We start from the raw sequence: 23,261 nt of genomic DNA, 5'->3' as shown, positions 1-23,261 counted from the left end.
ATGGTTAGGAAAAGAGGCAAGGTTGCCCAGAGTCCAGGAGCCCTTCTGGAGACCAGCTGACCTTTTAGGAGCCACCTTCCCTCCGATAACTGACATAACTGACAGCTTAGCCTGCAGGGATGATGAGGTCATAAAGCCCTCAGGATTCCTCAGGAGATGAGAGGCCTCCTTGATCTTGCCAATCAAGGGTGTGTCCCAGCCAAGGACAAGCTGGCTCAATAGGAATACCCAAAGCTGAAATTAATTGCAACAGCACTGGAAAAAATAACGTAGGACCCGTTTTTCACACTTAAGGACCATTGCAACATCTGTGTGGTCACATCATCAACATTCAGATGCTTGGCAACTGTTTCATATTTATGACAGTTGCAGTGTCCCAGCATCATGTGATTTTGGAGGATGGATGGATGGATGGTTTCCACAGACCTTTAGAACAGGACTTCAAGAAAATGGCAGAGGGATGGATAGGTTTATATATTTATATATTCTGGAAAAGAACAGGTCCCCTGATTCAAATATGTTTAAAATTGTATCCCTTGACGAAGAACAAGACCTTCCCAACCAGCAGTTAGCAAAACAGAGTTTCTGCTAATATTTAATAAATTTTAAATTTTTTGCCCAAATTAAAACTAAAAATACCCTGAAAAATAACATCTATAAAAAGCCTAAAATATCAATTGGGAAGAGTAAAAGCATAAATCCAAAAACAATCATAAATCTTAAATAAATCTCACAAGGCAAAGGATTTTTTGTCAACTGTCCAGTTGGCAGATCCAGAAAAAGAAGCTCCTGGAACATTATTTTATCAAGAGTTTTAAACTTTACTGAATAAACGATATTTGCACAGACGAAGCAAAGCCAGCTCTGGGTTTCCCACGCAAAAGCTACCTTAGTTAATTTTCCCCTTTCCCTGTGGGGCCAGCTATAATCCATTACATCCACCAATCACTTCTGTTTGTTTTGTTACAGGAAACCGAGTCATGCTAGTCCACCTGCTCAATGTGGTCTGGGTTGGGCACTCTCACGGGAACAGATGACGCTCAGCTGCAACTGTCCCCACACGGGAATTGTCCCCCCTCCCGCTTTTATCAAGCTGCCAATTAGAGTTGACATCCCGACACCCTGGAAGAAGGATAGACCTGGAACAACAATGAATATATACACACATCATTACTCTCATTCTGGAGAGATTTTATCTTTGATTATGTGCATTTCTGTAAATATGTAGTGTTCCCTTTATACATAGTACAACTGCCCCTCTTCTTTTTGTAGACCTGTTTCTTTTGAATAATTTGTACCCGTCCCATCGGTCCATTCCATTCATGGGTTTCGTCCTACCGGGTTTATGTAATGCCAACTATGTCATGCCCACTCTTGTGTTCTATTCTTTCTAGTTCACCCTGATTGTTCCCCAGGTTTGAGCATTTGTATATAAGCACTTATGACTTTTATGCCTTAAATATAAAAGGGTAAAGGAAAAGACTTCTGACTCTTTAAAAAAAAATTAAAAAGTTTTATTGATTTATTGGCGGCTGGGTTAACTGATAATTCAATAGCATACAAATATTTTTAAATCAAATCTTAAAGTACCACATTACATATTTCCTCTCTTTTTCGCTTTAACATTTACTGTCTCATATTTAAAGTAATACAATTCTTATTATATCAATTGAATAAAAATAACATTTGTTATCAATAATTTTTAACTTATACATATTGTAATTTTAACATTCAATCTTTATAGACAATGTCCAAATCATTTTCCCAATTTTTAGTTTCCCATTAATATTTGAATTTAACATTTATTAATTGTAATTTCCAGATTTTGAGTAACCAAAATTCCCATTATCAAATTCATTATTCAATCTAATATTCAGGATACATATCTTATCTATTCAAACATACTATTTTAATCCATCTTACATCATCTAGTTAGTAATACAGCATTACATTTTCTATTAATTTCTAAATATCTTAACCTTAGTAATCAGAATTTCTTTTTTCCCTATCAGATCCTCCTCTCTTTTTCTCTTAATGTCTACTATCTCATATTTAGTTAATACAATTCTTAATATATCAGCTAAATAAAACATGTTCATTACGTTTTTAATATATTTTTAGCTTATATAGGTCTTAATTACTTTTACATTCAATCTTTATTGGCAAATCCATATTCAATTTTAACTTTTAATAATTATACTTTCCAGTTTTAAATACTCAAAATCATCTATTTCAGTTCGTGCCAAATTGTAAATTTCAAAATATAAATCTTATCTATTTCAGTATATTCCCTTAATCTTAACTAACAAGTCAAAACCCCAATTTTTTTCTCAATCTTATTCTAGCTTTCTTTCTTGTGTCAACTCGCCTTCCATTTCCGTGCTGTCAAAAGTAACATAAGTATGTAGATTAAAAAATAACAATAAAAAACTATATATAAAATAAAGATCCTTTATTTTTGTGTTTCCTTTTTTTGTGTTTCCTTTTTTTGCCTCATTACAGGTAAGCCGGACAAAAGGGGTAGGGATAGAGAATGAGAGTAGTTGCTGGAGCTGTTTGAAGCAGGTTTGGTAGAGGGATAGAGTGTGAGAGTAGTTGCTGGAGCTGTTTGCTTGAAGCAGGCAAGGGAGAGGGAGGGAGAGGGACAGAGATAGGGAAGGCCAAGTTTTGTTTCTTTCTTCTTCATTGCGGGCAGGCTAGACAAAGAGAGGGAGAGAGGGTAGTTTGGGGAGTTTTAACTCCTTTCCCTCAGTAGGAGTAAGCTAGGCAGAGGGAGTTAGGAAAGAGTTTGAAATACATATTTTAGTGGGAGGTAGGATTTTTTTAAATAGGATCAGTTGGGGGAGTTAAAAGGGGGTTACATGGAGTGAGGTAAGAGAGAGACAAGGAGAGTGGACAAGGGAGGGCTCTGCCAGCGCCAGAGATTACCATCGTTTTAGGCAAATTGTTGTCATCAAAGATTGATATCATCCTGTCACCAGATTCTGATTATCATTGTTGTAGGCATGTTGCTGTCACCAGAGACTGATTGCCATTGTTCTGAACAGGTTGCTGCTACTAAAAACGGACTACCATTGCCTTATGCCAGCTGCTGTTATCAGGAATTGACTACCATTTTTTCTGTAAGTTCTTATTGCCTGAGATCAACCACCATCATCCCACGTGAGTCACCGTGGAGAGGGACAATCATCACCCCATGTCCGTGGCTGCCAATCATGACTGAATACCACCCTGTTACATGCCCTGTTACACAGAGGCACCAATGTGAGAGACCTCCTTGGGCTGGTGGCCACTTGGAGGGGAGGCCGGGAGGGTCCCTATGGGGGTGCCGCTACATACATTTTGAGCATACATTTGAAAAACTTTATAGTTTTTTGACAATTTAGATATTAACAATACATTTTATAAACATTTGAAACTAATGTAAATTTTAATCCCTTCACCTGCGGGTTTCTCATTCCTCCAAATTCAATGTCAATAATAATATATAAAAGTTAGCAATCATATGTTCATCATTATCATACAATAGTTTCCAAATGATTTATACAAATTCGTAGCTACTTTTTTACACCTTCCTTTTGACTGCAAATATGTAAGCCAATAACAGACATGTCCTTCTATTCGTTGGATTTAATTATAATAGGTACACCATAATTAAAATGTGTTATTTGACAGTAAACCCATCAGTCTGAACAGGCATTTGTCTGGAATGGTCTAGGATTTCTTGCTTGAGCAACGGATTGGACTAGGTGACCTCCAAGGGCAACTGAATTTGTTTTTCTTGTGTATCCTTTGAAGATGTTTCACTTCTCGCCCAAGAAACGTCTTCAGCTCTGACTGGAAGGTGGGCAATGGAAGAATTTATATTCCTTGCAGACAGCTGGTCATTTGTATTCTTTTATAGTGCAAATGGGTGTGAAGCCTTCTTGGAACGCCTGAAAGAACTGTGTTGAAGATTGCAAGTAGATGATGATACCCCTCCCTGTCGAGAGAGCTGTTAAATTTTGACACTTATGGCCTCTTTGACCCCTTTCAAGCCAACAGTCCTCTCAGTCCAAAATGTGGTCTTTGCTGTCTTCAAAAGAATGGCCTTTCTCTTTTCATTGGGAAAAAAAACCAACCACTTCATAAATGCATGGCACAACATAGAACAAACCTATCAGGACAAGATTCAGCAGTCCACCTGCATTTGAAAGACAAAGGCCACTCTTTTGAAGACAGCAAAGTCCACATTTTGCATATACAAGTTTTATTGATTTTTAATATTTACATATACGGTGTTTGGGAATTAAAATAAAAAAGAGCCATTTGTAAATAGTTCGGGTTACATCAACAGGGAAGTTGTCTCTTATTCGCTTAGTGATTACATAGTGCAAATAAACAAGTTAGTTTATTTCTAGTTATAACCAAATCAATCAACAAAATTCAAAATATATTTTGACTAATACATACCAATATCCTGTGTTAAAGTTTTATCTAATTGCAATAAAGTATTCTTGCATGGCCTACTGTGTTTGTGTGTGTGTGTGTGTGTGTGTGTGCGCGCGCGCTTAATTTTGGGTGACCCACAATTCCTTATTTACTTAAGCATAATTCTTTTGCCTACAAAACTTACCGTATTTTTTGGTGTATAAGACGACTCGGCGTATAAGACGACCCCCGACTTTTGAGAAGATTTTCAAGATTTTTCGTCTTATACGCCGGAAAATACTTACATGCCAGTTGCCAAGTGTCCGACACAAGCCCGATTCAGCCCCGTCTGATGCAGGTTGTGCTCCCTTTTGAAGCCCAAAGGGGCTTTTCCTTCCACCCACCCATTTGAGAGCACATTTGCAGACGGAGCAGCCGCGCGTCTGGAGCCAAGCCCCGCCCAGGAGGCGGTCAGCCAGGTGGGCTCGGAAGACGTTCCAGAAGTTCCTGGAATGGGCTGGCAGGCATGCTCTTCCCCGGCCCGCTGGAAGTCCCCGGAAGTTCTTGGAACGGCCTGGCAGCGGGCGGGCGCCCCCTCCCTGATCCGCTGGGGAGCGTCTCCCAAAGCGCAGAGTCTGGCGGCCGGGAGTCTGTCGGCCTGGTCGCTGGCGAGCTGGCCCGCGGCTAGGGCCGGGGCCCAGGAACCGGTAGCTGGGTGCGGGTGGGGGGAAGGAAAGCCGGGCGCGGGCTTCTGTGGCTGGTTGTGAGGCCGGATGTGGGCGTCTGCCAGGAGAGATAGCGGGTAGCAGGGCGCGCTCTGCTTATGCTCAGATGCCGCTTGGGTGAGGGGCTTCCTGCCACTCCCGGGGTCTGGCGTTTGCAAGGGGGAGGGGAAGGGGCTTAGAGGCTCTTGGGGGTGGGAAGGGAGAGTCACGTTGGAGGGGGGACTGGACTAAGAAGACTTGAAGTTGCTTTGCAAGAACGGAAACGCTCGACTGATTTGTGTTTTTTTTTCCGGCATATAAGACGACTGGGCGTATAAGACGACCCCCCAACTTTTGAGAAGATTTTCATGGGTTAAAAAGTCGTCTTATACGCCGGAAAATACGGTATATTGTTCATTACAAAACATTCATATATTTTACCATTAAAGTCTACTTTTCATCTTAGCAAATCACCAGTTATTAGAAATATTTTTTTTTGCCTTAACCATTCAACAATTATTAAAATGCTATCTTTTATATATAAAATTCTAAATTCTATACTGTAGTTCAAAAATAGCCACTGAATATTCTATAAGGCATCTTAACTATACATCAATTATTAAAATATTATCTTTTGATATATCATTCTAAATTCAATAATATAATTTAAAGTTATATTTCCTTTACAAATCTAAAAGCTAAATATAGAATCAGTGATATATTTTTCTTGAATTTGTTTCTTTTTTGGGATTCCTAAAGATAGACTTCCAGTTGCAGTGTATGGCAGTGAAAGTTGGATCATAAAAAAGGCTGAGCACCAAAGAATTGAGGCCTTTGAACTATGGTGCTGGAGAAGACTCCTGCAAGTCCCTTGGACTGCAAGGCGATCAAACCGGTCAGTCCTAGAGGAGATCAACCCTGACTGCTCTTTAGAAGGCCAGATCCTGAATCTAAAACTCTAAATACTTTGGCCACCTAATGAGAAGGAAGAACTCACTGGAGAAGAGCCTCATGCTGGGAAAGGTTAAGGGCAATAGAAGAAGGGGACGAGAGAGAATGAGGCGGCTGGATGGAGTCACTGAAGCAGTAGGTGTGAGCTTAAATGGACTCCTGAAGATGGTAGAGGACAGGAAGGCCTGGAGGAACGTTGTCCATAGGGTCATGATGGATCGGACATAACTTCACAGCTAACAACAACAACATAGACTATAAAAATATTTCTCTATGGAACAAAGACCACATTTTGGACAGAGGGTACACACCCATTTGCACTATTCAAGTAATCCTGAGAACACAAATAAATGTGTTCAGTAGACACATTAGCCTCAGCAGACTCTCTAAAGCAAGGGTGTCAAACTCGCAACAGACGTATCGGGACTGTTTTGCCATTTCCGGCAATGGGGTAGGCGCAGCTTCCGCATGATGAAACTGGCCCGCGGGCCGGCAGGTTGACACCCCTGCTCTAAAAGAATGCAAACAACCAACTGTCTATAAGGAATATATATCCTTCCATTCTCCACCATCCAGTCAGAGCTGAAGAAGTTTCTTGGATGAGAAGCGAAAAGTCTTCAAAGAAACAAGAAAGTCCAGTTGCCTCTTCAAAAAGCAGCTTGGATTCTTAGTTGGTTTCTGAGACTGCCATTTATTTGGAAAAATTTAGCACACTCTGTGCATTTAAAAACTTTATTCTCTGTGTAAAGTTTATAATTTTTCCTAAGACCTATTTGGACTGAAACCTTTTCCACACATCGTAAGTTATTAGGTATTTTCCCCCAAGTTAATATTTTGATGACTTCTGAGATTTTTGTTTGTTGTGAATGATTCTCCACATTCCAGACATCTAAATGATTTCCTTTCTGAATGGAATCTTTGATATCTATAAATCTTTTATCTCAGTGAAGCTGTTTCCACCTTTAAGCATTTATAGGATTTTTATCTTGCATGAATACTTTGATGTCGATGGAGGTGTAAAACTCTTTCCACACTTAAGGCGTTTATATGGATTTACTCCTGTGTCTTCTTTGATGTACATAAAGGTGTCCCCTGTGACTGCAGCTCTTTCCACACTCGAGGCATTTATGTGGTTTCTCTCCTGAATGGATCCTTTGATGTATATAAAGGTTTCCACTCCGAGTGAAGCTCTTTCCACACTCCAGGCATTTATGCGGTTTCAATCCAGTGTGAATTCTTTGATGAGTATAAAGGTTTCCCCTCTGAGTGAACCTCTTTCCACACTCCAGGCATTTATGCGGTTTCAATCCAGTATGAATTGTTTGATGAGTATAAAGGTTTTCCCTCTGAGTGAAGCTCTTTCCACACTCCAGGCATTTATGCGGTTTCTCTCCAGTATGAATTGTTTGATGCTTATAAAGGATTCCCCTCTGAGTGAAGCTCTTTCCACACTCCAGGCATTTATGTGGTTTCTCTCCAGTGTGAATTCTTTGATGAGCATAAAGGTGCCCCCTCTGACTGAAGCTCTTTCCACACTCCAGGCATTTATGCGGTTTCTCTCTGGTGTGAATTCTTTGATGATTATAAAGGTTTCCCCTCTGAGTGAAGCTCTTTCCACACTCCAGGCACATGTAGGGTTTCTCTCCAGTGTGAATTCTTTCATGATTATAAAGGTTTCCCCTGTGAGTGAAGCTCTTTCCACACTCCAGGCACTTATAGGGTTTTTCTCTGGTGTGAATACTTTTATGTTGATAAAGGTTTCCCCTCAGACTGAAGCTCTTTCCACATTCCAGGCATTTATAAGGTTTTTCTCCTGTGTGGATCCTTTGATGATTAGTGAGTTTTTCACAATTAATAAAGTTCTTTCCACATTCCCAGCATTCATATGGTTTCTCTCCAGTGTGGATCCTTTGATGTCTATAAAGGACTCCCCTCCGACTGAAGCTCTTTCCACACTCCAGGCATTTAAATGGTTTCTCTCCAGTGTGAATTCTTTCATGATTATAAAGGTTTCCCCTATGAGTGAAGCTCTTTCCGCACTCCAGGCACTTGTAGGGTTTCTCTCTGGTGTGAATACTTTGATGTTTATAAAGGTTTCCCCTTAGACTGAAGCTCTTTCCATACTTCGGACACTCATAGAGTTTCCCTGCTGTATGGATTCTTTGATGTGCATAAAGGTTTCCACTCTGACTGAAGCTTTTTCCACACTCCAGGCATTTAAATGGTTTTTCTCCTGAGTGGATCCTTTGATGACTATAAAGGGTGCTACTCTGACTGAAGCTCTTTCCACACGCCAGGCATTTAAATGGTTTTTCTCCTGAGTGGATCCTTCGATGTACATAAAGGGTGCTACTCTGACTGAAGCTCCTTCCACATTCCAGGCATTTAAACGGTTTTTCCCCTGTGTGGATCCTTCGATGGTTTTTAAGAGCTTCCTTTGATTTGAAGGATTTTTCACATTCCGGGCAATGATACTTCTTTCCTCCCTCCTGGATTCTGTGGCGTTTTCCGAGTCTCCCGCGTGTTCCGAAGGACCGTCCGCCCTCCAGGCCCGTCTCGGGGTCTCCGCCCGTTTCCTGCTCCCCGCTTCTCCCTCCTGGCCGTCTCCTTTCGCGGAGTCCCCCTCGGCTCATCCCCTCCGAGCCTTCCCCGCCGTCTCCTCCCGGGGCTGCTCCGCGGGGCCTCCTTCCTCCGCCGGGTTCGCCCGTCCTCCTGCAGGGGCGAAGGGGGAGGAAGAGAGGCGGGTCACGGCTTCGTCCCTTCCCCGGAGGGGAGTCCCAGCTCCGCCCGGGGAGGAAGGCCGAAGCTTCCGCCTCTCAGTGAGACTTTCTGGGCAGGCCCGGGGCAGACAGGCCTCCGCTCTACCGTCGACCCACTGTCACAGCAGGCCTCGGGCTCCCCGTCCCGCCCCTCCCTCCCGGGGCTACCTTGTCCGGAAAAGTCCCCTCAGAAAGCGCCCTACCTGGATCAATTAAGCGCCTCAGTTCTGTTCGATGCAGAATTGGAGGCGGGACCTCTCTGCGCGCCCTTTCCTGCAAGCTCCGCCTATTTTGTAGAGGGACCGCCCCGAGGAGTCCTCCTGCCAATTGCCGCCATCGCCAGAGGGACCAATCGGCGTCCTTCCTTCTATCAGCTAGATGGCGCCTGCGCAGAAGCGAAGCGAAGGTCTCCCCTTGAACTTGGAGGTCCCGTCTTCTCTCCCCCTCCCCGCCCCACATCCAAGCAGGCCGAGCTGAGGGGCGCTTCTAGGGCTGCCACAATGCCCCTCCCTCCACCTCCGATCCGGGGGTCTTTCCCTCCGGAAGGCGGACGAGAGCTGGCAATGTGGGTCCCCCTGAAAAGTGGGCTGGTGAGAGGAAGCCTTGCAGATAATCCCTCCAGCAGGAAAGTGAGGGGGGGGGACTCAGCCCACCTCCCCTGCATGCAATTGGGGTGCTTTGATTGTTGGGGTGCTTTGATCGATGCTTTGATAGATGTTGAGCGCAGAGAAGAGCAACTATTGTAAGACGATCCAAGGCCTGGAGATTAAAAAACATGCGAAGAACAGCTGCAGGATTTGAGAATGGCCGGTCTAGAAAAAGGAAGGGCTGGGGGGGACATGATAGCGGTATTGCAGTATTTGAGGGGCTGCCACAAGGAGGAGGGGGGGCGGGTGTCAAGCTGTTCTCCAAAGCACCTGAAGGCAGGACAAGAAACAAGGGATGGGAATTAAGGAGCGAATTAAGGTTTCCTAACAATAAGAACAGTTAACTAGTGGGACAGAAGTTGCCTCCAGAACTTTTGGTTGCCTCCATCACTGACTGGGCAGCCACTTGTCTGAAATGGTACAGGGTCTCCTGCTTGAGCAGGGGGTTGGACTAGATGACCTCCGAGGTCCCGTCCAGCTCTCTTCTGATTGTCTGAGTTAGGAATGGAATTCATTTTTAACCCAAGGTTTAATTAATTTATTTGCAGAAGTTGGTGTAGTTTTTAAAGGCAACAAGGGTTGAAAGTGGGAGACCAAGAGTTCATGTCCCCCCTCATCCATGAAAGCCAGCTGGGTGACTCAGGGCCAGCCATTCCCTCTCAACCCAACCCACCTCACAGGATTGTTGTGCGGAAATTAGGAGGCAGAAGGCGCGTTTGACATTTTTACAAACTTATTTCTAAAAATAATAAAGCTGGAATGTAAATTATATAAATAATATATTTTGCAGATGAATACATTTAGACTTGGGAGAATTTGCAGAAATATCTAGGTTAACAGTAATTTTCCAAGTCACAACTCACGTTCTTCTAGTAATGGCTCCCAACCTTTTCTATACCCCGTGTCCCTGGAATGCTTGTAGGTATATTCTCGCAGCCCTTACAAAAGTTCAAAATAACAGCAATTAAATTATGCATATACACTATAATTTTGAAAACCCAAGGTTTTTTACCCCCTGGAATATCAAATCGCACCCCCGGTTGGGAACTCCTGTTCTATATACCCTTCCTTAAAATTGAGATGACTAATAGTTTCCATAGATCCATAAAAAGGAAGTGCTTCAAATGTCTAGGAATTAACATTAAAGAATTAATAAAGTAATAATTTCTTCAGTGTGTGGAAAAAATAAAAAAAGGAAACAAAAAGATAAAAAAAATATTCACGGGCTCATTAAATATATTCTGCCCAAATAAATAAGATTTGTTGCCTCAAATTTTAAGCTTCATTATTAGCATTTTAAAGGTGATATTAGCACTCTTAATTTTGTGGTTAAGCTACTGTTTAACTTCTACAAGTTTCTTTTTTAGTGTTGTCATGGCCATTTTTTGGAATGGGAGAACCTGTCTTTTCATCCCTAAACACTTGAATCACTTGCAGGTTCTAAGGGAAAGACTAATGTAACCCATAACATTGCCCCATGTGGAATGTTATCTAAAATCCACGTTTTCTGCTGTTCAAGTCCCACATGTAATCAAGGTCTTTTATTGTTTAATCATTGGCTTACTAAAGTGTCACATATACCAAATATATCATTTCTTCTGTATCTTATAGAAATGCTTGATCCCCCTTAATAAATGCTCTTTTCTTTCTCTTGAGTTATTTGAAGATTCATACTTTCGAGTGGGGAAATAAGCACCTTTGCAGAGGTCAAAATTCTTCTCAAATTCAGGGATCAAATTCTTACAAGCTGCAAGCGAAATTTGCAATGCCTGAGTTTGGAGGCTACAAATACATGCCATCACCACCCAGTTGTTCAGAAAGGAGCCGATTCTTAAGGTAAAGGTTACCCCGCACGTGCCTGCTAGTCGTTTCCAACTCTAGGGACCAGTATTCATTTCTGTTTCAAAGCCAGAGCCAGCGCTTATGCGATGACGTCTCCGTGGTCATGTGGCCGGCATGAGTAGACGCCAAAGGCGCATGGAACGCTGCTACCTTCCCACCATAGTGGTCCATATTTTTCTACTTGCATTTTTACATGCTTTCAAACTGCTAGGTTGGCAGAAGCTTGGACGAGTAACAGGCGCTCACTCTGCTATGCGGCACTCGGGATTTGACCCGCCAAACTGCCGACCTTCTGATCGACAAGCTCAGCGTCCGAACCCACTGAGCCACCACGTCCCTTGAAGTAGATTTTTACATCAACCTATTTTTTTTTATGGGCAAGCCTTTCCCAAGTTTGTGCCACTCCTCAACGTGTTCTTTCTCTCCAGAAGCAGGACGCGGGTTTGAGAACCTCTGCCTAAGAGAGCTTTGCATGCTTAATTTCAGCTTTGAGTATTCCTATTGAGCCAGCTTGTCCTTGGCTGGGACACACCCTCGATTGGCAAGATCAAGGAGGCCTGTCATCTCCTGGGGAATCCTGAGGGCTTTGTGACCTCATCATCCCTGCAGGCTAAACTGTCAGTTATGTCAGTTATCAGAGGGAAGGTGGCTCCTAAGAGGTCAGCTGGTCTCCAGAAGGGCTCCTGGACTCTGGGCAACCTTGCCTCTTTTCCTAACCATCAGGAAGATAAATAGTGGTGAGGGTAAGAGTTAGGTTTCAGATGACCTTTAAGGTGAGGTTGAGGGTGAAAGAAAGGATGAGGATGAGAGGGAAGTTGTGAATTAGGATCAGGGACAGAAAGAGGAATGGGCAGGCGGAAAGGCCCAAAGGGCTCCACAATCCCCCGCTCCTCCGTCGGCCGGGAGGACCGAGGCCGCTTTGGGGGGAGACCGGGGGGACTTTGCCCCGCCCAATGCCGCCCCTCCCCCCGGGCTCCCCTCCGGCTCCCCAAGCCCCCAGCAAAACGAGGCGCGCCTCCGCCCCGCCCGACGAGCAGACGACGCGTGTCAGGGCAAGGCGAAGCGGCGTCTCTTCGGGAGAGGATCCGGGCCCGCCTCGGCCCCAGCAGACCCCCAAAGGCTCGGGCCGCCCTGCCTCCCCGGGCTCGATCGGGGCCTCCGAGGAAGGGGAGCCCGGGCGCCGCGGTCGCAGCGGGAAGCCCGGCCTGGCTCGCCTCCCTCCGGGCGCGGAAGCCTCCGCAGCGGCCTCCCCGCCGATCCGCTCCCGCCATTCGCGCCTCCCGCCCCTCAGGAGGCGGCTCATGTCGCCTCGCCAGACAGGCAGGGCCGCTGCACCAATCGGAGGAGGCAGGAGGCTGGCCGAAAGGACGGAGGTCCCGCCCCCACTTCCGGCAGCGGAGAGGCAGCGGAAGGAGCGTCCCGGTTCGAAGTGCACGGAGGCAGGTAGGCCCCGGGGGATGCTGGGAGTCGCGGGAGGCAGGACGGGGAGCCCGAGGCTGGTCCGGGTGGGCGACGCTGGGAGGGAAGCCGAGTCCGTGAGAGGCCGAGGCTGGGACTCCCCTCCGGGGAAGGGACGAAGCCGTGACCCGCCTGTCTCCCTTCGCCCCTGCAGGAGTTCGGGCGAGCCCGGCGGAGGAAGCAAGGAAAGAAGTAGGCGCCGGCCTAGAGGAGAGGAGGCCCCGCGGGGAAGGCGCGGAAGGGATGAGCCGACGGGGACTCCGCGAAAGGAGGCCGCTTGGAGGGCGAAGCGCGGAGCAGGAAACGGGCGGAGACCCCGAGACGGGCCTGGAGGGCGGAGGGTCCCTCAGAAGAGGCGGGAAACTCAGGAAACGCCACAGAATTCAGGAGGGAGGAAAGAAATATCAGTGCCCGGAATGTGGAAAATCCTTTAAAAGAAATGGAGATCTTAAAGGGCATGTAAGAATCCACACTGGAGAAAAACCATTTAAATGCCTGGAGTGTGGAAAGAGCTTCAGTCTGAGGGGACACCTTTATAGCCATCAAAGAATCCACACAGGAGAAAAACCATTTAAATGCCTGGAGTGTGGAAAGAGCTTCAGTCGGAGGGGAAGCGTTTATAGACATCAAAGGATCCACACAGGAGAAAAACCATTTGAATGCCTGGAGTGTGGAAAGAGCTTCAGTCGGAGGGGAAACCTTTATAGCCATCAAAGAATCCACACAGGAGAAAAACCATTTAAATGCCTGGAGTGTGGAAAGAGCTTCAATCAGAGGGGAAACCTTTATAATCATCAAAGAATTCACACCGGAGAGAAACCGCATAAATGCCTGAAGTGTGGAAAGGACTTCAGTCTGAGGGGAAACCTTTATAGTCATCAAAGGCTCCACACTAAACCACATAAATGCCTGGAGTGTGGAAAGAGCTTCACTCAGAGGGGAAAACTTTATAATCATCAAAAAATTCACACTGGATACAAAACCTTAAAGTGCCTGGAATGTGGAAAGAGCTTTAGTCACCAGGGAAACCTTTGTAAACATAAAAGGATCCACACTGGAGAAAAACCACACAAATGCCTGGAATGTGGAAAGAGCTTCAGTCTGAGAGGAAACCTTTATAAACATCAAAAAATTCACACGAGAGAAACCACATAAATGCCAGGAGTGTGGAAAGAGCTTCAGTCTGAAGGGAAACCTTTATAGACATCAAAGAATTCACACCAGAGAGAAACCGCATAAATGCCTGGAGTGTGGAAAGAGCTTCAGTCAGAGGGGGCACCTTTATGCTCATCAAAGAATTCACACTGGAGAGAAACCACATAAATGCCTGGAGTGTGGAAAGAGCTTCACTCAGAGGGGAAACCTTTATAAGCATCAAACAATTCATACTGGATTGAAACCGCATAAATGCCTGGAGTGTGGAAAGAGCTTCACTCGGAGTGGAAACCTTTATACTCATCAAAGAATTCACACTGGATTGAAACCGCATAAATGCCTGGAGTGTGGAAAGAGCTTCACTCGGAGTGGAAGCCTTTATATACATCAAAGGATCCATTCAGGAGAGAAACCACATAAATGCCTTGAGTGTGGAAAGAGCTTCAGTCACAGGGGACACCTTTATGTACATCAAAGAAGACACAGGAGAAAATCCATATAAACGCCTTAAGTGTGGAAAGAGTTTTACACCTCCATCGACATCAAAGTATTCACGCAAGAGAAAAATTCTGTAAATGCTTGAAGGTGGAAACAGCTTCACTGAGAGAAAAGCTTTATAGATATGAAAGATTCCATTCAGAAAGGAAATCATTTAGATGCCTGGAGTTTGGAGAATCATTCACAACAAACAAAAATCCTCAGAAGTCATCAAAATATTCACTTGGGGGAAAATACCTAATAACTTACGATGTGTGGAAAAAGTTTCAGTCCAAATAGGTCTTAGGAAAAATTATAAACTTTACACAGAGAGAGCAAAACTAAGTCTTAACATCTGAAATTCATTTATGCTGAATAGAATTAGTCACACCCTTAGGCCATTTCTCTTCTTAAAGATACACAACCATATTATATGTATTTCACCCAAACCAGGTTAGGACTTTAATTCCTAACACAAAGGACCAGCTGTCTGCAAGGAATATAAATTCTTCCTTTGCCCACCTTCCAGTCAGAGCTGAAGATGTTTCTTGGGTGAGAAGTGAAACATCTTCAAAGGAAACACAAGAAAAACAAATTCAGTTGCCCTTGGAGGACACCTAGTCCAATCCGTTGCTCAAGCAAGAAATCCTAGACCATTCTAGACAAATGGCTGTCCAGACTGATGGATTTACCGTCAAATAACACATTTTAATTATGGTGTACCTATTATAATTAAATCCAACGAATGGAAGGACATGTCTGTTATGGCTTACATATTTGCTGTCAAAAGGAAGGTGTAAAAAAGTAGCTATGAATTTGTATAAATGATTTGGAAACTATTGTATGATAATGATGAACATATGATTGCTAACTTTTATATATTGTTATTGACATTGAATTTGGAGGAATGAGAAACCCGCAGGTGAAGGGATTAAAATTTACATTATAGTTTCTAATCTTTATAAAATGTATTGTTGATATCTAAATTGTCAAAAAACTAGAAGTTTTTTCAAATGTATGCTCAAAATGTATGTAGCGGCACCCCCATAGGGACCCTCCCGGCCTCCCCTCCAAGTGGCCACCAGCCCAAGGAGGTCTCTCAAATTGGCGCCTCTGTGTAACAGGGCATGTAACACGGTGGTATTCAGTCATGATTGGCAGCCACGCACATGGGGTGATGATTGTCCCTCTCCACGGTGACTCACGTGGGATGATGGTGGTTGATCTCAGGCAATAAGAACTTACAGGAAAAATGTTAGTCAATTCCTGATAACAGCAGCTGGCATAAGGCAATGGTAGTCCGTTTTTAGTAGCAGCAACCTGCTCAGAACAATGGCAGCCAGCCTCTGGTGACAGCAACATGCCTACAATAATGATAATCAGTCTCTGGTGACAGGATGATATCAATCAGTCTTTGATGACAACAATTTGCCTAAAACGATGGTAATCTCTGGCGCTGGCAGAGCCCTCCCTTGTCCACTCTCCTTCTGTCTCTCTTACCTCACTCCATGTAACCCCCTTTTAACTCCCCCAACTGATCCTATTTAAAAAAAACCTACCTCCCACTAAAAGACGTATGTCAAACTCTTTCCTAACTCCCTCTGCCTAGCTTACTCCAACTGAGGGAATTAAAACTCCCCAAACTACCCTCTCTCCCTCTCTTTGTCTAGCCTGCCCGCAATGAAGGAGAAAGAAACAAAACTTCACCTTCCCTATCTCTGTCCCTCCCTCTCCCTTGCCTGGTGGAGGAGATGAGGTTTAGGCCGTGCAGTTAAAGGAGGATGACCTCCCCACTGCGCTTGGGTGGTTCTCTCCAAGAGGTTCCACCACCGCGTTGAGCTCTGCGTTCTCACAGCCTGCAGCGGTTTCTTGCCAAGGCCGTGCTGGTGGTGCCAGCACCCCCAGATGGAGAAAGTGGGTGTCCTGCCAGGCCTGACACCCACGCTAGCAGCAGGAGCCTCCCGGTTTCTCTGCTCACCATGATGGGGAAATAGTCCCAGAAGTATCGCCAGATGGCCTAGGCCAGGGGTAGGCAACCTCGGCTCTTTTATGACTCATGAACTTCAACTCCCCAAATTCCTGAGTCAGCATATGCTGATAGGAATTCTGGGAGTTGAAGTCCATGAGTCATAAAAGTGCTGAGGTTGCCTACCCCTGGCCTAGGCAGAGTGGCGCCCCCTGTGAGACGGTGACTCCCACTTCAGGTAGAGCCAGGCAGCGTATCCAAGCGCCAGTACCAGCCGCCCCTGAACAGCAGCACACTTAAAGCCCCAGGCAGCACTGGGCTATGAGAGAGGCAGCGGGTGACCCTCCTCTGCCTCACCTGCAGACAGCCCCAGCCCCTGCTGAGAGGAAATGGTGGTGCCCTGCAGGGCTGGAGCAGTCAGAGTTTGGGAAGGCAGCCACACACGAAGCAAGGCAAGCCGCCAGCCGCAAGAGCCAAGCTGGGTGCCATAACTGCCTGCCTGTCCCTGCCTCGGGCTCCCTTCACGGCCATCAGCTCGCCGCCCCATGCTGACCATGACCGCTAGCCAGCGCTGCCTCTCCTGCAATTTGCCCATGGGTGGGACACAGCAAAATTTCCCTCTGCCAGCACTGTTCCATCTTCACCCAGTGCCAGGAAGAAGACCCACTAGAGGACAGTGGCCATTTTGAGGCGCCACCAGAGTGACAGGCGGGTGTGGGACAGCTGCACAGGGCAGAGGCGCTGCCTGGAGACGGAGCGGAGCTGGGTGGGACTGTGGGGCGCTGCCAGGACCACCAGTGCGGCGGCCGATTGCGGGCATGAGCAGGACAGCCACGCATGGCAGAGGCACTGCCCGGGGACAGAGGAGGACAGCGGCATGGCAGCAGCAGAGGAGGCGAGGAGTGGCGCCTGCAATCTGCCCACCCACCCGCCTGCTTTGCGCAGGTCCTCCTGGCCCCCACACCTGCCGTTAACCCTTCCGCCACCATGCAGGGTAAGGTTGCCACCCCTACTCCTGCCCAGATGCCCTTGCCTCCCCGAAGCATTTTTTTACTAACCTGCCTAATGCGTGCCATAGGTTTGCCACCGCTGGTATATGCTGACAGCAAAATGGAAAGATAACTTTAATTCTCATAATGGATGATTGGCTGCAAAGCTGATTAAGTTAGCTGATGAAGTTAGCAGCAGCTAAGTTAGAGCGCAACTAACTTGGAAATGTTTCTGGATTTTGTGCATGAGGTGGGTAGGGAAAAAAATGAAACTTTAATGTTGGGTTTTGCTGATTAGATAGGTTTGTGGGCATAGAAATTGCTAGTATATATTACTATGTAAAACAAAGTTGTTTTTTTATTACCTTGTTCTACTGTGCTAAAGAGTCAGAAGTCTGATATTACAATTGTTATTGCCTAACAGACCCACAGTCCAGACTATAGATAAGATTCCTGTAATCTGGGAAGATATTAGCTCTGAGAAGCCCAGCTGTTTTACACTCAGTGGACTGTAAAGCTTTTAATTTTATGCAGTTAAAAAAACACACAGATGAAGATCAGGAACAGACTCTTTTTGGATGAGAGCACTTCTTAAAATTATTCTCACAGCTATGGATGAATTAAAGAGGCTACAGAAAAGAACAAGGTGTCAGCCCAGATGCACAAATTCAAACTTTGACCACAATTAAAGAATCAACTACGCAGAGCTGTGTAGAGGGTGAAACGGAGACGAGCTAAACCAGGAAAAGTGTCAGGCTAATAAATGTTGCTTAATATCTCAGGAGACTGGGATGGGCCTTATTCCCCTTAATTTTCTTGTACAAATTAGGGTAATGCAATTTGAACTCCATAAAGGTCATAGCTAACCAATCTTCTGGAGAGCACTCCCATGAAGCTGCCATCCGAATTTCCTGGTCCCTGTAGTGACCCTGGTGGGGTTGAAAGTAACTCTATTTTTGTGAATAATGAAAACAGGACTGGTTTAGCTTACCGGCAATCCACCCAGCCCTAGAAGGCTACTGAGGAATGCTGTGAAAACACATCTAAACAAAAGATTTCCAAATTTAAAGAACAGTAAATTATGGAGAACTTTAATGCTGGAATAAGGGACGCGGTGGCTCAGTGGGTTAGGATACTGAGTTTGTTGATCAGAAGGTTGGCAGTTTGGCGCTTGGAGCACTGGAGCACTGGACCCTAGAGTTGGAAACGACTAGCACGCATGTAGGGGGGAACCTTTACCTTTACCTTAATGCTGGAACTGGGCCCAAGTGGCCTTTTGAAACTTCAGTTTTTTTTCCCAGGGGAAGAATGCATTTTCCAAACATAACTTTTGTTATGACAGAACTGTTAGTAATGGAAATACACAGTGCATAGTCACAGCAGGGCATTTTAGTATTGCTCTGCCGTGCTTCCACCCACCTGGAACTAGCCAGCCGTACCAACAGGCTGAAAAATAGCTTTTACCCATGGGCTGTTAGGCTTTTAAATGGGACATAATCTTATGCAGAATTGACTTGGGAGGCCGGTGTGTGGTGTAGTTGGTTCATAGTGTGGTGGGATGGAGGGTTTGTTGTCACTGTGTGTTGGGGGGAGAGAGCACGGGGGGGGGGGAGGCTCAGCTAATCTCAATGTACACATGTTGTACTTTGACAATAAAGGTTTATTATTTATTTAACTCTGCCCTACCCAGTTCTAAGCGTTCAATGGGACCAGAATGGTGGGGAGTGTCCCTCCTCTTGTCTGGGTGTGCAGGGAAATCAGAGTATGGTTCCAGTTGCTCTTGGCATTTTCTGACAGTGGGCACTTGATGTTGCCCGTTTGAATTTGGAGTGATATGGGTTTGTTTGCCACCACTGAAGCAAGAGACAAGTCGAGTCCTGGGAATAGATCCCTCACACCAAAAGCTTCTTGTTTAACCCTCAGATATGAACAAACTCGTTTCTGATCCATAGCCAGAATCAATGAGGTTCCCCAAATCATCTGGAAAGCTTCAAAAAGTTTTTTGCTACTTTTTTGCGAACAAATTGGCTCATTCCTCCTGCCTTGGATGAGGGGAATTCCTCCAATGTCTTTTGGGTTTGGAAATATACATAAATACATTTATTTATTCCAGTTTCTTGCAACTATTGCAGCTCACGCTCAGCACAGGCTTGTCTTTGTGGAGGTAAAATCTTCTTTCAATGAGAGTTATCATTTTTCAGTACAGAGATTGGATGGTTTCATACGTGTTTTGCCCGATTGCTCCTCTCTTTTTCTGGATTCTTAATTACATTAAACCATAAATTAACGGGCTAGGATAATAGCATAGTTGCTTGGCCACATACACAAGACAAGTCAAGGGTACAACTAAGCAGTTTCGTTAGTGTGTTGTGTGAATGCTGTACAAATGCAGCCAATTTTCTCTTCATTTTGAATTTAGTTCACGGTTTATTATGAATTGGTAGGGGAGGGGAAATTTAAGTAGCTGGTATCCCTATTGAACGTTGTTGCTGATCTCAGCGGCAATCCTTGAGAACAGGCTTACTCTGGATAGAGGAAAGGAAGCTTATGCAAGTATGAGAAGAGATCCAAGGAACGAAAACCCTCGGCTCCAAGGGCATGCAAAGAGCTTGGATGCTTCCTGGAAATAAGACGCTGGTCGTATACCACTGAGATGGCTAGTTTGGAGAGATGGTAAAGCTAGAACCTGGCAGATGGTGAATTCTTCCCCCCCTCCCAAGTGGAAGCCAGCTGGTTGACCATGGGCCAGCCACTTCCTCAAAGCCCTAGGAAAGAGGCAACCGCAAACTATTTACAAAAAACCTTTCCAAGGAAAGTGCAGGGACTTGTCTGTGCTATCACTAAAAGTCAAGACTGGCTTGGACACTCTGACACAGGGGTGTCAAACCTGATTGCACTGCGGGCCATATCAGGATTTGTTTTGCCCTTGCGAGGCCAGGGGGGATGTGGCCTGTGCAGGCTGGATCTGGCCTGCAGGCTGTGTGGTTGACATGCCTGCGCTGACACACAGACTCTTGAATGGAGAAAAACAGGAAAAAGGCAGGGGGTTGATTGCAGTTCTGATTTTATGCATTGTTAAAAAAACAAACAGATGAAGATCAGGAACAGACTCTTTTTGGATGAGAGCACTTCTTAAAACTATTCTCACAGCTATTGATGAATTAAAGAGGCTACAGAAAAGAACAAGCTTTGCAGTATAAATTTGTTAATTAATAATTAACTTTGTTAATTTTAATGGAAATATTTATTACCACTCATAACCTCCAAATTAAGCAAAACTGAAAAGGGACACAGGCAGGAAATGGAACATGGACGCAGGACTCAAAGTGTCCATCTCAAAGAGTCAAGAATTCAGGAAGAAAAGGTACAAGCAAGTGCAGGGAAGAATTTCTCTATCGCTAGTCCTGGTTTGTTGAACCATGGTTTACTAAATGGATGACTGTCCATTTAAGGAGCAAGGAAACAGCGCTCCTTACTAGCACTGAAGATGCTACATAGTTTGGGTAATGAAACATCTGCAAGAAAACAAGCTCGGAGAGCACCAAGGACCCCTCATTTCAACTCTTGAGCTACAAATATTCTCCTTAATCGGTACTGAAGTTCATCAGCCAATCAGCCAAAGTATGCATGTTGTACTTTGACAATAAAGGTTCATTTATTCACGGCATCAATTCTCCCAAGCCCAAATCAACCTTAACTCCAGTAAGTCAAGAGAATACAAAACAAGAGAATATTTGTAGATGTTCGGGGTTGCAACAGCACTGGAAAAAATAACGTAGGACCCATTTTTCATACTTAAGGACCGTTGCAACATCCGTGTGGTCACATCATCAACATTCAGATGCTTGGCAACTGTTTCATATTTATGACAGTTGCAGTGTCCCAGCATCATGTGATTTTGGAGGATGGATGGTTTCCACAGACCTTTAGAACAGGACTTCAAGAAAATGGCAGAGGGATGGATGGATGGATAGGTTTATATATTTATATATTCTGGAAAAGAACAGGTTCCCTGATTCAAATATGTTTAAAATTGTATCCCTTGACAACGGGATACAAACCAGCAGTTACCAAAACAGAGGTTCTGCTAATATTTAATAAATTTTAAAAATTTTGCCCAAATTAAAACTGTAAAAATACCCTGAAAAATAACATCTATAAAAAGCCTAAAATATCTATTGGAAAGAGTAAAAGCATAAATCCAAAAACAATCATAAATCTTAAATAAATCTCACAAGGCAAAGAACTTTTTGTCAACTGTCCAGTTGGCAGATCCAGAAAAAGAAGCTCCTGGAACATTATTTTATCAAGAGTTTTAAACTTTACTGAATAAACTATATTTGCACAGACGAAGCAAAGCCAGCTCTGGGTTTCCCACACAAAAGCTACCTTAGTGAATTTTCCCCTTTCCCTGTAGGGCCACCTACAATCCATTACATCCACCAATCACTTCTGTTTGTTTTGTTACAGGAAACCGAGTCATGCTAGTCCACCTGCTCAATGTGTCCTGGGTTGGGCACTCTCACGGGAACAGACGACGCTCAGCTGCAACTGTCCCCACCCCGGAATTGTCCCCCCTCCCGCTTTTATCAAGCTGCCAATTAGAGTTGACATCCCGACACCCTGGAAGAAGGATAGACCTGGAACAACAATGAACATATACACACATCATTACTCACATTCTGGAGAGATTTTATCTTTATGTGCATTTCTGTTTTTATACACATATGATTGTGTATCATCTGACCCATCAACTGCGATAATCAAGTTCGCAGATGATACAACTGTGGTGGGTTTTATTACAGGTGGGGATGAGACAGCATACAGGGCGGAGGTAGAAAAACTATCCATACGGTGTAGTAACAACAACTTGCACTTAAACATCGGCAAGACAAAAGAGATGGTGTTAGACTTCCGGAGAAAAAAGGAGGAACCTGCCCCACTTTACATCGGGGAGGACTGTGTGGAGTTTCTTCCTTTAAATTTCTGGGAGTCTACCTCTGTGAAGATCTGACCTGGAAAGTTAACACAACCCAGGTGGCTAGAAAGGCCCACAGAGGCTTCACTTTCTTAGGGTCTTGCGGAAGAACAGGGTAGAACAGTGGCTAATGACCCTCTTTTACCGGTCTACTATAGAGAGTGTCCTCTCATATGGTATTGTGGTTTGGTATGCTGGTCTGACAGCTGCGGACAGGAAAGTATTACAGAGGGTAGTGACCACAGCACAAGACATTGTGGGCTGTCCCCTGACACCACTGGATGACATCGCCAGGGCTCGTTGCCTTGGAAGAGTGAGGAAAATTCTCAGGGATGACTCACACCCTGGACGGTATCTCTTTACTTTCCTACCATCGGGTAGGAGATATAGGAGTCTAGCCAGCCGTACCAACAGGCTGAAAAACAGCTTTTATCCGTGGGCTGTTAGGCTTTTGAATGGGATATAATCTCTGTGAACTCATGCAGAATTGACTTGGGAGGCCGGTGTCTGGCATAGTTGGTTCACATGGTGTGGTGGGATGGAAGGTTTGTTGTCACTGTGTGTTGGGGGGAGGGAGCACGGGGAGAGGCTCATCTCAATGTACACGTACTTCGACAATAAAGTTTTATTTATTTAAATATGTAGTGTTCCCTTTATGCATAGTACAACTGCCCCTCTTCTTTTTGTAGACCTGTTTCTTTTGAACAATTTGTACCCATCCCATCGGTCCATTCCATTCATGGGTTTCGTCCTACCGGGTTTATGTAATGCCAACTATGTCATGCCCACTCTCGTGTACTATTCTTTCTAGTTCACCCTGATTGTTCCCCAGGTTTGAGCATTTGTGTATAAGCACTTATGACTTTTATGCCTTAAATGTAAAAGGGTAAAGGAAAAGAAAAGACTTCTGACTCTTTTTAAAAAA

At 44.8% G+C, this 23,261-nt stretch overlaps 1 protein-coding gene across 1 annotated transcript; it reads left to right on the top strand.

The window, feature by feature from the left end:
• Positions 1-12,266: 12,266 nt before the first annotated feature.
• LOC308674743 (uncharacterized protein) lies at positions 12,267-14,285 on the top strand (the record flags this gene model as incomplete). Its single annotated transcript, XM_081339474.1, has 2 exons — positions 12,267-12,756; positions 12,926-14,285. The coding sequence occupies 2 exons, from the start codon at positions 12,267-12,269 to the stop codon at positions 13,924-13,926; spliced, it is 1,491 nt and encodes a 496-aa protein (XP_081195600.1). The 3' UTR covers positions 13,927-14,285.
• Positions 14,286-23,261: the final 8,976 nt, after the last annotated feature.

This window comes from Vipera berus (assembly GCF_964194415.1).
Source record: "Vipera berus genome assembly, chromosome: 15".
NCBI classification, from domain to species: Eukaryota; Metazoa; Chordata; class Lepidosauria; order Squamata; family Viperidae; genus Vipera; species Vipera berus.
This window is presented reverse-complemented; position numbering and strand designations above follow the sequence as displayed.